The sequence below is a fragment of the Leopardus geoffroyi genome, chromosome D1, assembly GCF_018350155.1.
Source record: "Leopardus geoffroyi isolate Oge1 chromosome D1, O.geoffroyi_Oge1_pat1.0, whole genome shotgun sequence".
Taxonomy (NCBI): Eukaryota; Metazoa; Chordata; class Mammalia; order Carnivora; family Felidae; genus Leopardus; species Leopardus geoffroyi.
In genome coordinates, this window is record NC_059329.1 from 62152816 (window position 1) to 62169794 (window position 16979).

At 37.9% G+C, this 16979-nt stretch overlaps 1 protein-coding gene across 1 annotated transcript; it reads right to left on the reverse strand.

Moving 5' to 3' along the window:
• Positions 1-10273: 10273 nt before the first annotated feature.
• LOC123602517 (olfactory receptor 51I2-like) lies at positions 10274-11218 on the reverse strand. The gene has a single exon (XM_045487000.1). The coding sequence runs from the start codon at positions 11216-11218 to the stop codon at positions 10274-10276; it is 945 nt and encodes a 314-aa protein (XP_045342956.1).
• Between the last annotated feature and the right edge of the window lie 5761 nt (positions 11219-16979).

Below are 16979 nucleotides of genomic sequence, written 5' to 3' on the forward strand. Positions count from 1 at the left end.
TCCAGATCTAGATTCAAAACCAACTTCTTAAACATCCTTAAAAACATTTAATTGGCTCCAGTTCCTAATTCCTCATTTGTAAAATTATAGTACAGATTCTTATAAATCCAATTGACTATGAAACTTAATATCACATGCTAAGTGCTTCTGACACAAGAACTACTGAATAGAAAAATTTGAAAGAATTTGATAACCAGTGGGCTCTGGGGGCCCTGGGGGCTGTGAGGACAGGCAGATTCCCAAGACACTAAGGAGAGTCTTTTGGTCATCTCATATCGCACCCAAACTTCTGTAATGAAGAAATTGAGGCTCTAAGGAGGAAGAGACTTGCTGACAGAGAAATTGGCATAGAGACAGGACGTGAACAGAATTGTCCTGATCCAGACTCCAATTCTATCCCCACTGCCCATGCTGTCTCTTATTACCAGGGTTAGGAGAGGGAGAAAAGAATAACTGGTATGTTTTGACCTTTTACCAAGTGTCTGGGACCATGATAAGTTGCTTGATATAGATTAGCTTATTTAATCCTCAAAGAAAACATGATGAATGCATTTTATTATGACTAAAATCAGTACTGGATTTCTCAGTAGGCACACTACACCTACAGAGTTACAGCAATGGGGAAGTAAAGCACTAAATATATATATATATATATATATATATATATATATATATCATACACTATATTTTAAATAAAACATTATATTAATATTATATATTAAAATGCATAAATATATTTTAAATAATAAATAAATATAGAGGCGTTTGTATATATAAAACCATTCATGGCTCCAATGGAGATCCAGAAAATGAGATTAAATGTCTACTTCTTTTTTTAAATTTTATTATTTTGAGAGAGAGAGAGAGGGAGAAAGCAGGGGAGGGGCAGAGAGAAAGCAAGAGAGAGAATCCCATGCAGGCTCTGCGCTGCCAGCACATAGCCCAACGTGGGCTGGATCCCATGAAGTGTGAGATCATGACCTGAGTCAAAGCCAAGAGTCAGACACTTAACTGACTGAGCTATCCAGGTGCCCCAGGCTAGTCTATTTCTAATTTTCCCTTACTCCAAGGTATAAAATTTTGGAGTCCAGGAGCCCCCTAAATGTCTATTTCTTATTTTTAATATGAAATTTATTGTCAAATTGGTTTCCATACAACACCCAGTGCTCATCTCAACAGGTGCCCTCCTCAGTGCCCCTCACCCACCCTCCCCTCCCGCCCACCCCCATCAACCCTCAGTTTGTTCTCAGTTTTTAATGGTCTCTTATGGTTTGGCTCCCTCCCTCTCTAACCTTTTTTTTTCCTCCCTCTCCCCCAGGGTCTTCTGTTAAGTTTCTCAGGATCCACCTAAGAGTGAAAACATATGGTATCTGTCTTTCTCTGTATAATTTATTTCACTTAGCATAACACTCTCCAGTTCCATCCACATTGCTACAAAAGGCCATATTTCATTCTTTCTCATTGCTAAGTCGTATTCCATTGTGTATATAAACCACAATTTCTTTATCCATTCATCAGTTGATGGAAATTTATTCTCCTTCCATAATTTGGCTATTGTTGAGAGTGCTGCTATAAACATTGGGGTGCAAGTGCCCCTATGCATCAGCACTCCTGTATCCCTTGGATAAATTCCTAGCAGTGCTATTGTTGGGTCATAGGGCAGGTCTATTTTTAATTTTTTCAGGGAACTCCACACTGTTTTCCAGAGTGGCTGCACCAGTGTGCATTCCCATCAAGAGTGCAAGAGGGTTCCTGTTTCTCCACATCCTCTCCAGCATCCATAGTCTCCTGATTTGTTCATTTAGCCACTCTGACTGGCGTGAGGTGTTATCTCAGTGTGGTTTTTATTTGTATTTCCCTGCTGAGGAGCGACGTTGAGCATCATTTCATGTGCCTGTTGGCCATCTGGATGTCTTCTTTAAAGAAGTGTCTATTCATGCTTTCTGCCCATTTCTTCCCTGGATTATTTGTTTTTTGGGTGTGGAGTTTGGTGAGTTCTTTGTAGATTTTGGATACTGGCCCTTTGTCTGATATGTCATTTGCAAATATCTTTTCCCATTCTGTCGGTTGCCTTTTAGTTTTGTTGATTGTTTCCTTTGCTGTGCAGAAGCTTTTTATCTTCATGAAGTCCCAATAGCTCATTTTTGCTTTTAATTCCCTTGCCTTTGGGGATGTGTCAAGTAAGAAATTGCTGCGGCTGAGGTCAGAGAGGTCTTTTCCTGCTTTCTCCTCTAGGGTTTTGATGGTTTCCTGCCTCACATTCAGGTCCTTTATCCATTTTGAGTTTATTTTTGTGAATGGTGTGAGAAAGTGGTCTAGTTACATCCTTGTGCATATTGCTGTCCAGTTCTCCCAGCACCATTTGTTAAAGAGACTGTCTTTTTTCCATTGGATATTCTTTCTTGCTTTGTCAAAGATTAGTTGGCCATACATTCATGGGTCTAGTTCTGGGGTTTCTATTCTATTCCATTGGTCTATGTGTCTGTTTTTGTGCCAATACCATGCTGTCTTGATGATTACAGCTTTGTAGTAGAGGCTAAAGTATGGGATTGTGATACCTCCCGTTTTGGTCTTCTTCTTCAATTTACTTTGGCTATTTGGGGTCTTTTGTGGTTCCATACAAATCTTCGGATTGCTTGCTCTACCTTCAAGAAGAATGCTGGTGCGATTTTGATTGGGATTGCATTGAATGTGTAGATTGCTTTGGGTGGTATTGACATTTTAACAATATTTATTCTTCCAATCCATGAGCATGGAATGTTTTTCCATTTCTTTGTATCTTCTTCTATTTCCTTCATAAGCTTTCTATAGTTTTCAGCATACAGATCTTTTACATCTTTGGTTAGGTTGATTCCTAGGTATTTTATGATTCTTGGTGCAATTGTGAGTGGGATCAGTTTCTTTATGTGTCTTTCTGTTGCTTCATTATTAGTGTATAAGAATGCAACTGATTTCTGTACATTAATTTTGTATCCTGTGACTGCTGAATTCATGTATCAGTTCTAGGAGACTTTTGGTGGAGTCTGTCGGGTTTTCCATGTATAGTATCATGTCATCTGCAAAAAGTGAAAGCTTGACTTCATCTTTGCCAATTTTGATGGCTTTGATTTCCTTTTGTTGTCTGATTGCTGATGCTAGAACTTCCAACACTATGTTAAACAACAGTAGTGAGAGTGCACATCCCTGTTGTGTTCCTGATCTCAGGGGGAAAGCTTTCAGTGTTTCCCAATTGAGGATGATGTTAGCTGTGGGCTTTTCATAAATGGCTTCTACGGTGTTTAAGTATGTTCCTTATTTCCCAACTTTCTTGAGGGTTTTTATTAAGAAAGGATGCTGAATTTTGTCAAATGCTTTTTCTGCATCAATTGACAGGATCAGATGGTTCTTATCTTTTATTAACGTGATGTATCACATTGATTGATTTGCGAATGTTGAACCAGCCCTGCAGTCCAGGAATGAATCCCACTTGATCATGGTGAATAATTCTTTCTATATGCTGTTGAATTCGATTTGCTAGTACCTTGTTGAGAATTTTTGCATCCATAATTCATCAGGGATATTGGTCTGTAGTTCTCTTTTTTTGCTGGGTCTCTGTCTTGTTTGGGAATCAAAGTAATGCTGGCTTCATAGAATGAGTCTGGAAGTTTTCCTTCCCTTTCTATTTTTTGGAACAGCTTGAGAAGGATAGGTATTATCTCTGCTTTAAATGTCTGGTAGAATTCCCCAGGGAAGCCATCTGGTCCAGGACTCTTACTTGTTGGGAGAGTTTTGATAACTGATTTAATGTTTTCACTGGTTATGGGTCTGTTCAAGTTTTCTGTTTCTTCCTGTTTGAGTTTTGGAAGTGTGTGGGTGCTTAGGAATTTGTCCCATTTCTTCCAGGTTGTCCAGTTTGTTGGCATATATTGTTTCATGGTATTCCCTGATAATTGCTTGTATTTGTGAGGGATTGGTTGTAATAATTCCATTTTCATTCATGATTTTATCTATTTGGGTCATCTCCCTTTTTTTTCAGAAGCCTGGCTAGAGGTTTATCAATTTTGTGTACTTTTTCAAAAAACCAACTCTTGGTTTCACTGATCTGCTCTATAGTTTTTTTTTTTTTAGATTCTATATTGTTTATTTCTTCTCTGACCTTTATTATTTCTCTTCTTCTGCTGGGTTTAGGGTGTCTTTGCTATTCTGCTTCTAGTTTCTTTAAGTGTGCTGTTAGATTTTAGTCTATTTTTCTTTTTTTTCCCTCTTGTTTTAACATTGGGGAGCTCTACCTCATTCCTGTTCCATTTCCCAATTTTTTTTTAACTTTAGAGAAAGTAATCTCCATTGTATAAGAATTCTAAATTAGCTTTAAGATCATGTTGTTGTATTCCCCCAAATATTTATAATTAAGTACATTGAATAGGGAAGAAATGACACCTTCAGTATTTGTTTAATCTTTCTACCTAGACACATGCTTTTGTCCTTATCCATTCAAGTTTATTTCTAAACCTATTGATCATACTTGAACTTTTTTTCCATAAAACACCTCATTAAAATATTACTGAGGAATTATTTTTTTCTCTCCTTCTCTCTCTTTTCTTTTTGAGAGAGAGAGTGTGAGTGGGAGAGAAGGGCAGAGGGAGAGAGAGAATCTCAAGCAGACTCCATGCTCAATGTAGAACCCAACTTGGGGCTGGATCCCAGCCTGGTTCCATGGATCATGGATCATGACCTGAGCTGAAATCAAGAGTCAGTTGCTCAATGGATTGAGCTATCCAGGCACACCCTGAGGAATTATTTTTTTAAGTTTGAGAGTTGAATTAAATATTTGTTGTTTTTGGAAATTTCTGGTTTTGTTATATTATGTTATATTTGGAAAATTTTCTCAATTTTTAGTAATTTTTCTTTTTCTTTATTTTTTATTTACTTTTTAAATTTTAATTTATTTTTAAATTTACACCCAAGTTAGTTAGCATATAATGCAACAATGATTTCAAGAGTAGATTCCTTAATGCCCCTTACCCATTTAGCCCATCTCCCCTCTCACAACCCCTCCTGTAACCCTCTGTTTGTTTTCCATATTTAAGAGTCTCTTATGTTTTGTCACCTTCCTTGTTTTTATATTATTTTTACTTCCCCTCCCTTATGTTCATCTGTTTTGTATCTTAAAGTCCTCGTATGAGTGAAGTCATTTGATATTTGTCTTTCTCTGACTGACTAATTTTGCTTGGCATAATACCCTTTAGTTCCATCCACGAATTTTTAAATCTTTGTGTTTTCTTGAAACACAAATTACATCACTTGGAAATAATTATAATATGGTTGTATTCATTCATTTATCCAATTCATAAGTATTTACTGAAATCTGTATAATCTGCGCAAGGTTAAGGTTATAATTTGGTTACTATAAATGTTAGAATTTTCCTTATTGAGTATTTTACTATATGCCAAGCAGTGTGTGAACCATTTTGCAAATTATCTGTAAACTTTATAAAAAATATAATCTGGTTATTTTGCATCAATTTACACTTGAGTAAATTGAGGCTCAGAGAGGTTGGGATTTTTTTTCCTTTTTAAAAAAAATGCTTATTTTTGGGAAAGACAGAGAGGGGTAGGGCATGGGAGGAGCAGAGAGAGGGAGACACAGAATCTGAAGCAGGCTCCAGGCTCTGAACTGTCATCATGGAGCCCAACATGGGGCTTAAACCCACAAACTGCGAGATCATGACCTTAGCCAAAGTTTAACCCACTGAGCCACCAGGTGTCCCAGGTTGGGATTTTTCTAAAGCCATGATCTTCTGTGCACAAAGTCCATACCCTTTCTAATATTAAACAATTAATTCTTTCAAAACGCTTATGATTCAAGTAGGAAGGTATATACAGAGTAGTACAGAGTGCTATATAGCTGCTGCAGTGTAATTCCACACAAATAGATTTGAAGCATAAAAAGAATAAAATATCTGTTTTAACGCTATTGGAGGTGAGGGGACCAGACAGAGGGCAGGTAGTAAAGGAATTCCTTAAAATGCTGCACAGAGTAGATACCTTAAAACCTGAACCAATGTTTAGCCCATGATATCTGTCTAATAAATATTTTTGATGAATAATTAGGATGATATACATTTTCCATGCAGATAAAGATGGACACAATACCCCAAGTAAAGTCTCTCAGAGCAAGGATATAGATATAAAGCAGCTTGTTGGTTCAGGAATCACATGTAGTTCCATATGGCTAAGGCAAAATACAAGATAGAGTGGTACTATGATTAAGAGACGTGTTACAGCTTTTGGACTTTATCCATAGACAGTAAGAGACATTGAAATCTCTTGAAAGAGACATTGAAAGTATTTTATAATCAGATGGAGCCTTTGGGAAGATCATTCTGGTTGTGGTGTAGTAAAAGGAGAGAAAAGATCAGTAAATGATGAGATCATTTTGGAAGATATTGCCAAGTTGAAGTAAGGGATGATAATGAAGGCCCCAAATAAGGTAGCAACAGTGGTGAGGTAGAGGCAAAGTTGGGAAAAATCAAAATCTGGAATTTTCAGGATTTAGTATAGAGTTAAAGATACAGGTTAAATTAAAATAATCATTTCTATCTCAAGTCTCACATTGAAAAAAGATTCCTCAAAAAAATGGTGATAGCCAAATATCTGTGTGTGTGTGTGTGTGTGTGTGTGTGTGTATGATACAGTATAAAAAATATATATAGAAAATTTTTAAATATTTAACCAGAAAGTATATGATATAACACATTAATAAAATATGCATAAAGTTTTCATTAGTACTTTCTGGAAAGTACTATCGCTTATATAGTTTTTTCATAATTTCACTCATTAGCATGATGAATTATATTGATGAATTTCTGAAAAATGAGTTATGCTTTGAAATCTAGAATATATGTTGATTATTCTTTGTCTATATTATTAATCGTATACACAACTTTGAGTATTTACACATATGTTCCCATTAGTGTGTTTTGTTTACAGGATTGCTTGCCGATATAAATTTTTTCTGTATTGTTTATCAAGATTATATTTGCTCTTTTGAATAGCTTCCCAGTTTTATTTATGACTTAAGATGTATAGGGGTGCCTGGGTGGCTCAGTCGGTTAAGTGGCTGACTTCGGCTCAGGTCATGATCTCGCGGTCTGTGGGTTCCAGCCCCGCGTCGGGCTTTGTGCTGATAGCTCGGAGCCTGGAGCCTGCTTCTGTTTCTGTGTCTCCCTCTCTCTCTGCCCCTCCCCCATTTGTGCTCTGTCTCTCTCCACCTTTCAAAAATGAATAAATGTTAAAAAAATTAAAAAAAAAGATGTATAAAAAGAGGGCGCCTGGGTAGCTTACTCAGTTCAGCATATGACTTCGGCCCTAGTCATGATCTCACAGTTCATGAGTTTGAGTCCCACATCAGGTGAGATCGAGCCCCCTTTGGGTGAGACCTGCTTCTCTCTCTCTCTCTCCCCCCTCTCTCTGCCACTTACTCACTTGTGCCCTCTAAATAAATAAATAAATATTAAAGAAAAGATCTGTTAAAAGAATAATCTGTTTCTTGAAATGTGGGGAGAAAAGCAAAGAAAAAGATCTTGTTCTATATACAACTGTAATATGTTGTAATATGTACAAATACATATTATAATATGTTGGAGATGATGTGAGTATAATTGTTAAGTTGTAATTTCTTGCTTAAGTATGAGTTAATTCTTCATGCATTTACATTTTTTTAAGTTTATTTATTTATTTTGAGAGAGAGGGCATGCACACATGAGTTAGGGAAGGGCAGAGAGAGAGAGGGAGAGAGAGAATCCCAAGCAGGCTCCATGTTCAGTATGGAGCCTGACAGGGGACTCGATGTCACAACAGTGAGATCATGACTTGAGCCCAAATCAAGAGTCGGTCACTCAACTGATTGAGCCACCCAGCCGCACCCATGTATTTACATTTTGTTATTTTCCCTCGAATACCAATTTATTCCAGACTTCAGATTACTTATAGAACATGCTACTGTAATTTTAAAAATATCTCCAATCTAGTATTATATATGATTCCTGAGTGTATTTTCCATTTGATTAAGTTTTTAGAGGTTGGTCTACTTTGAGAGCTTAAAAGATTGGTTATTGGATTATTTTCAAACTTTCCCATTCACATCATTCCATCATTTAAACAATTTTTAATGATTTTAAGTAGTATTTTATTCCTTTATAATGTGTTAAATTGACTGCTTAATTTTTTAACATTCTCTTTTTGCCATAAAAAATACCACCAACTTTCTTTGTAAGTTTATTTCTTTATTTATGAAAGACAGACCTAACCTGAGCAGGAGGAGTAGAGAAAGGGAGAGGGAGAGTAAGAGAAAGTATCCCAAGCAGGCTCTGCACTGTCAGCACACAGCACGATGCTGGACTCGATCTCACAAACTATGATATCATGATCTGAGCTGAAATGAAGAGTAGGACACTTAATTGGCTGAACCACCCAGGTGCCCACCACCAACTTTTTATAAGACTATGAATTTAGGCAGAATATATCATTGCATACATTTTGTATGTTTTGCTATGTAGTGTTTCCACTTTGATTCTTTCTTTATAATTTGCTAATACATGCATTTATATTGTTCATTAAAATATATATACATACATATATGTGAACATATACAATTTATGTTATACACCTTGCTGAATTTTATTATTATTGAAACCTAGATCACAATACAATTTATATTCTAATTGCATTTATTTAATCTTTTAAAAGCTAGGTAGATAGTGTGTATTATATGAAATAAATACTGACATGCATAGCTATAGCTAATATACATATTTCATTTGAACTAATATTCTTTTTCATAATCTTAATTTTTTTAATTTAAACACTTAACATGAGATCTCCTCTCTTAACAAAATTTTAAGTGCCATTGTATTATTGTTGACTATCTGTAAAATTCTGCACAGAAGATTTCTACAGCTTATTCATCTTGCTTAACTACAACTTTATGCCCATCAATTAGTAACTTGTCATTTCCCCTTCCCCCGAGCCCCTGGCAACCACCATTCCAATCATTGATTCTATGAATTTGACTATTTTCTGTACCTCATTTAAGTGGAATCATGCAGTATTTGTTTTTCTGTGACTGGCTTATTTCACTCAGCATAATGTCCTCAAGGTCATCCACATTGTCACATATTGAAGAATTTTCTTCTTTCTTAAGGCTGAATAGTATTCCATTGTATGGATATGCCCATTTTCTTTATCCATTCATTGGTTGATGGACATTTAAGTTGTTTCCACATCTTGGCTATTATAAATAGTGCTGTAACACAGGTGTGCTATCTCTTTGAGATCCTGATTTCAATTCTTTTGGATAAATACCAAAAAGTGAGATTGATGGATCATATGGTTATGACACAAAAAAGCACAGTCAACAAAACCAAAAATAAACAACTGGGACTACATCAAACTAAAAAGCTTCTGCATAACAAAGGAAACAATCAATTGTAAAGGCACCCTTGAAAATATTTGCAAACCATGTATCTGATAAAGAGTTAATCTACAAAATGTATAATAGCATAAAAACTAATAATCTAATTTTAAGATGTTATAAAGAGTAGAATAAGCATTTCTCCAAAGAAGACCTACAAACAGTCAACAGAACATACAATGGCATAATGGCATAACATCACTCATCATTAGGGAAATCCAGATTGAAATTATAATGAGATATCATCTCCTATCTTCCAAGATGGCTATTACTAAAAAAACAAAAGACAACAAGTATTGACAAGGATATAAGGAAATATGGACCCATGCATACTATTGGGAATGTAAAATAGATCCACTATAGAAAACAGTATGGAGATTCCTCAACAAAATTAAAAGTAGAGCTACTTTTGGCAAAATCTTGGGAAATGGCTTTCTTTACCCATTATGAAAGTGTTTCCATGGTACTAAGCAATTTCCTTTGTGATGATTCGCTTTCAACAAAAACATATTGTGATAAAATGAGGGACTGATTATGAGGATGCATATTTTTGGATTAAAAAAGAGGAAAATTGAGCAAGTTTTTTTTTTTTTTTTTTTTTTTTTTTACTAAATTCTGACCCAGTTTATCTTGGCAAAACCTGTTGGTTTAAGTCTTAACTATTGTCAGGTAGTCATCAAACATCTGGTGGCAGAAATCCTGATATTGGTTAATGACTAAAAAGAAATGTAAAAAGCCTTATCAAAGTAGTTTTTAAAAACTCAAATTTGTGGTCTAACAATAAATATCCTCTCAGTCTTGAAATTTCAACATGTCTCCTACTTAAAACTTTGTTCCCAGTAGTATTTTGCAAAGCCTCTGACGAATCTCTTTGGTTTTGATGGAATAAATGATGGGGTTGAGCATAGGAGGCACAAAGAGATAGATCAGGGACATGAGTGTATGTACATACTGTGGGGCATGCCTCCCATAGCGAGCAACCATGGACACACCAACCATGGGCACATAGAACATGAGCACAGCACACAAGTGAGATACACATGTATTCAGTGTCTTAAGTCTTTCCTCCCAGGATGCAATGGCAAGTACAGAGCGCAGTATGAGCACGTAAGAGAGAAGAATGAGTGCAGAATCCAGACCAAAGTTACAGATGACAATGAATTGACCATAAATATTATTGATGGTGATGTCACCACAGGGCAAGCGGATCAGATCTGGATGCAGGCAGTAAGCGTGGGAGAGTACATTGGCCTTGCAGAAGGGCAACCTCTTCAGAAGGAAAGGCAGTGGGAAAACCATACAGAAACTGCGGATGATAACAGCCATGCCCATACACACCACACAGGCACCAGTAAGAACTGTGGTATAACGCAGTGGGTTACAGATGGCCACATAGCGGTCAAAGCTCATAACCAACAGAATCCCCGACTCTATGAAGGAGAAGAGGTGTATAAAGAACATTTGAGCCATGCAAGAATCAAAGCTGATCTTCTGTAAGTGGAAGCAAAATGTGGCCAACACCGTGGGCAGTGTGGAAAAGGACACACCTAGGTCATTAACTGATAGCAGTGACAAGAAATAGTACATAGGCTGATGCAAATTCTGTTCCTTCTTGATAATGAAAAGGATAAGGGTATTTCCCACAATGGAGACAGTGTAGAGGGTACCAAGGAGCAGAAACACATAGTGTTGGGAGGTCCCCAGCCCTGAGAACCCTGTCAGGGTAAAGGGAGGCAACTCTGAGCTGTTGTGGGGGTTACCTCCCATATTGGCATTACTGCTTAGACTCTAGGACCACTGTCCTGTAAAGAAGATAAACATACAGTTTAAATCATGACCTAGACCTAATATCTTAAGACTCTTATATATCATCCAGCCCTTTATTTGTAACATTAATCATTCTTGCTCCCCAAATCATTCATCCTTCTCTCTTATTGTCAACAATATTTCTGGAATTATCTGAGTGTTCTCTTTTACACAGCTAGCTAAACAGGTCACATTGCCTTCCTTTATACCTGTGCCTAACACCACAATGCTTCTTCTCACATTCAAAGCTATGAACTCTTTTCATCAATCCCTGGGCATCTTTTTCCTCAAGACCTAAAATCAAACTGTCTTTATCACTACTTCCTTGACTATCCCACCTTCTTCCTGAACATTTCGCTTAGTCATTGAACCATAAACTTTTCCTCTTTCCACTCTCTCATGCTACTGAACCTTTATTACCTTATTATGATTCTCCAGCTTCCTCACTCCTGTATAGCCTGTCAGTTATCCTATCCATCCATCCATCCATCCTGATAAAATATAAATGGGTAGAAAGAGGTGGTCAGTACTAAATCAGTAGTTCTGGTTTCAATCCTCAAAATTTCCTTCCTTGTACCTCAGGATACCCACATTGATCTCTTTGTTGCTATCCAAACATGAACTGCAGGTCCTCAGCTCCCTGAGGCAGCCCCGAATGTGATAACATAGCCATTAGATCCATCTTCTAGGGCCCAGGACCAGTGATGCCCTCTGCCATGGATATTTGTTGGCCATGGCCAGCAGAGGTAACTTGTCTTCCTGCTACCACCTTCATAGCTATAGGTTTGTGTCTCCTTTCATGCCCACTTCTCTGCCAGTCCTGCATTATAGCTTTGTGAATCCTGTCTTCCCTCCTGACTCAGTTCCAAGAACTCAGCCGTGACTCTCGCTCACTGTTGAGCCCCTTCTGTGCTTAGTGCAAGGTCTTGCACAGGAGATGTACTCACTAAGTCACTGATCCCTCCTGGGTTTTTGTTCTCTTCGTTGTAAACTGGAGATTTTAAGAAACCGAGCTAACAGGGTTGTGGAGATCCAAAAGTGGACAGTTGTGAAAACTTTAAGGACTTTGCAACTTGGGTTCTATAGCCTTCTGTCCACCCTCACCTCCAGCTGCTCATCTGCCTTTGCCAAACTTCCATCTGACTCAGGACTGCTCTATCCTCTCTTCTCAGGATGCATTTCCCCCTGCATTCCATATTCTTAGTAACACTTTGTCTTCTCTACCTGAAAACTCTTCCTAAACATTTTTATTTGTCTCTGCATGAAATGTGCAGACACCCTTGATTTTAGTTTCTTAACACTAAGTAAGGTCCTGCCAAGTGGTATCCAAAGCAGTCGGTGTCTTCTTATATATGCACCTCCTACCAGCTATTCTGAGAAAAGTGAGGGGTGATTGTTCACACCAAAGCATCTATGTCCAAGTTTAGCCTGTTGGGGTATCCCTGCTGAGACAGTCATGTCTGAAACAGAAAGCATGGCAAGATTTTAGAGAACAAGAGCTACAGATAGAAAATACAGAACTGGGAAGGTGGTAAAGGTGAAAGTGCACAGGAAATCAAACAACCCGACTCAAATTATGGAGAGCCTTTCCTCCTTCTGACTATCATACTATAGCACTCAGGATTTCTAAGTTAGGGGAAGAGTGCCTTAAGGCTTGAGATTTTGTGCATCTGACACTCCAGTTTACCTACCTGAGAGAGCTGTGCACATGGAAGGTGAAGAGGAAGGAAGAGCAGTAGTGGGGGCCCTGAATGCCTTACTCCAACCCCCAAATGGTTACTTGTGCCAACTCTCTGGCCTGACAATATAAGGTTGCATTCAGGAAGTCCCTTGAGCTTATATCTGCTCAGGTACTCATGGACTGCTGGGAACATGGAACATCTACACATATATTTTACAGCTAAAGAAATTGGGTTTAGCAAGAACCCCTCAGATACCTAATGTTTGCCTGCAACTCACCGGGCTGAAAATGTAGTATCTTTTCAAAACTCCCACTCATATGTAAGTCAGACCAAAGGATTCAGTGTCTCACCTAATGCACTCCTAGACCTTGCAGTCACACTGATTGCCATGCAAAAAGGTCAGGAAATTACCCAAGCCCTGATCAATACTCATGGGTTTATCAGTATCCTGTGTCTACTGGCCCTTTGTCATAAGTCTCTTCAAATTTTCCCATATGGAAAGAAAAAAAATACTGTCTTTTCATTTACAGCAAGGTAACAATTTTTACCCTAAAGTTCTATGGTATAAGGTGTATGTTAACAAAAGTAACTATAAATGGAGTCCTTCATTCAATAGTAGACATGATTTTAGTCTTCAGAAATGTGTAGATGAATAAGCATAACATTTCATAGTCTAGTTGGGGAGAATCCTAAGGAAACACTTCTTCTATATTTCAGTGAATTCAATGATAAAAGATACAAGGCAGAGTTTAGGAAAGAATAAAGGAGGGGAATTTACAATATTCTAGGGCATCCAGAGAAGATTTTCAGGTGTATCTCTTGTTTTTCAAATTATGAGCAAATATTATTTAAGTGAATATGGCAGGCAGAATGCCCCCCACAAATATGTCCAAGTTTGGTACCTATGAGTAGGTACATTTCATGGCAAAAAAGGACTTTGAAGATATAATTAAGATTATGGACCTTAAGGATTTGGTGGGGGGGGGGGGGGTGACTTAAGTATACCAAACTGATTCACATGAATCCTTAGAAACAAAACTTTCTCAGGCTGGAATCAGAAAAATGTGGCAGAAAAAGTCAGAGAGATTCAAAGCATGAGAGGCACTTGGTCCACAATTACTGGAGGGAGTTGAATGAATAGCATGAGAGTAGTGTAGACAGCCTTTAGGAGCAAATGCCATCCCCTGGCTGGTAGCCAGCAAGGAAATTGAAACTTTAGTCCTACATTTACGAGGAACAGAATTCAACCAACAACTTACATGAGCTTCAAAGCAGCTTCTTCTCCAGAGCCTTCAGTAAGGAACTCAGCCTTGCCATCACTGTGATTACCTTGAGAGATCCTAAACATTAGGGGTTTCTGGACTTCTGACCTACAGAATCTATGAGATAAGATATGTTTTTTTATTTTTTTAAGCTGCTAAGTTTGTGATAATTTCTGCCAGCAGCCAGAGAAAACTAACACAGTGAGTCTCAGGCAGAAGGGAGAAGATGAGGAAAGAACAAAAGAAGGGTCATTTCTGGCAGATGAGAAAACACAAACACAGGTATGAAGTCTTGAAAGCAACACTGGAGAGGAGAATGGGAGACAGAAAGGAAGGGTTTAGGAGGCAAAAAAATAAGTTGGAAATGAGTGAGAAATTAATTCATCGAAGCCAGACAATATATCATCTCAATTGAGAGTCCAAGAAATTTGGAGAAGAGTGGTGTCTATGCCATTGCTCTACACAGGAGAAAGAAATGTTAAAAAACAAGACACTGTGCCCAACGTCGAGTCACTTGTGTAAGCCCCACACCACCAAATAGAGACTTAATTATAGATTGTCTATTCCAGGAATGGAATCTTAAACCAGTCCATCAGGAACTCCCTGACTGGCACTTGGGAAGCAATCTGCCTGATGGACTTCAGTCATCCCCTCAAGGAAAGTAACCTTTCAATAACCAAACCACTTTATTGAGTAGTATAACTTCCTTGTTCCCTTTCCTTTCTGCCTATACAAGTCTTTATTTTGTACAGCTCCTCAAAGCCCCTTTCTATTTGCCAGATTGGATGCTGCCTGATTTAAATTGATTTTTGCTCAAATGAAGTCTTAAAATTGTTGTTCGGTTTATCTTTTAACAGAAGGTAAGTACAAACTTAGTGATAGGACGTTGAGCGTTCCTGTCTAATCCCACCAACATTGTTCTGAAATGAAAGTAAGATCATCAGCTGGGAGTAAGAGGTTGGGGGCAACAGATGTGAGCAATTTGTGAAGAGAGAAAGTATGAGATAGGAAACATGGAAGCGTGTATGACGAATAGTGGGTCTTATTACAGTTTGGGCTAATTCATGAAGCCATTGAGTATATCATTGCTTCTAATCTGTCCAACCTCTTCATCACACTACTCTTCTAGTAAATGCTTTTTAATCTTCTTGGTAAGTTCTTGAAGCTCTCTGTTCTCTTGCTTCAGTCTATATCAGTTGCTTCTCAGGTCTCTCATGCAAATAGCAGCAAGGAATCTGTCCTCCTATTCTCCTGGGGTTGGAATTCCATTTCCTGGATCATGTATCTTCCTCTTTTGTCAGCATCCATATTTGTTTGCTGGAGGTCTTTCTTCTTCACACTTTATTTTAAGGACAACATTTTTTATTAAATTGCATACCGCTTTTCCATTTCTATGCAACCCTGTTTTTCTCTCCTTTCCCTGTTTGTAGAAAAACTTTCCTGTGCCATCCATGGTGCTAAGTACCCTAAATGTTTGGTAGCAATCCCACTGCATGTATGTGTGAGGGTGGAGGGTTTCCCTCAACATCAAAGCAATTCTCTGATATCAGCTTGGTGTCCTATAATTCAACTCGATTCTGACAACTGTCTACCCAGCCTCAAATCCCACAGGTTTAAATCTCAGTCCCACAAGTCTGCCCTTTGCTTCAGATGCCGTTAGCAAGCCAAGGTTGTTACTCGTGCTTCTGATTGACTGGCAACAGATTGGAGTTCCCATGACCTGCTCCTTGGACTTCAGATACCAGTCATAAGTCCAGATTGTTACTTGTACTTCTGAGAAATTGGCTACAAATCAGAAGTCCTCATGACCTGCTCCTTGGGTTCTTAATTTGTTGGAGCATCTCGCAGAACTCAGGAAACCCCATTTACTCACTAGATTACTGGCTTATTACAACAGATACTAAGTGATGTTAAAACAATCACTATCTAGATGAAGAGATACATAGAGCAAGGTCTTAAACAAGGGATCTTCTATTCTCATGAAGTTTGGAACCTGGCACGGTAACATATAGAAATGTTCTTTCACCTAATCTGGAAGATCTCCAAGCCTCCTCTTTTGGGGGTTTTGTGAAGGCTTCATTACATAGGCATGATTGATTAAATTATTGACCATTGGTGATCAATTCAGCTTCCATCCTCCTCCCCTCCTCAGAAATTGCAGGGTGAGACAGAAATTTCCACCCCTCTATTTTTGGTTGTTTCCCCTGGCAACCAGCTCTTATCCTTACATGCCTTCCCCAAGTCACCTCATTAACACAAGCACAGTTGTTGGTGGAAAGAAGCTTGTTATTAATAAGACATCCATTTCACTTTTATGGCTCTGAAATGTTTTCAGGAACTGAGGACAAGAGACCAAATGCTATAAAAAAAGATGTTCCCATTGCTCTTATCCTTTAAGAAATTCCAAGCGTTTGGGGAGCTGTGAGCCAAGAGCTGTGGATAAAGACAATATCTACGAGAAATCTATATTTGGCCATCTGAATGAGCAAATATGTATTTCTTCTAAATCACAATATTGCACACCCTCACAAAATTCATATCTTATTTTGGGACATATAACTATAAAATAATATGCAAGTCATGATCCTCTTCACCTTCCTGGGTAGAAACATAGTCACCTATTTTTCAAGGGGATAATTATGGACATTTCTTCATCTAGGAAACAGAAAATAGCAAGCAGATAAGACTATATATGACTGGGGTTTTTTCATTGCTCTGAAATCATTGAGTCAGATCTGATCTTTATTTTTCTATATCCACCCTAGATGTGTTACAAGT

Bases quoted from the DNA above. Each gene is read 5' to 3' on its own strand.
- LOC123602517 (XM_045487000.1), bottom strand. From the start codon at position 11,218: ATGGGAGGTAACCCCCACAACAGCTCAGAGTTGCCTCCCTTTACCCTG.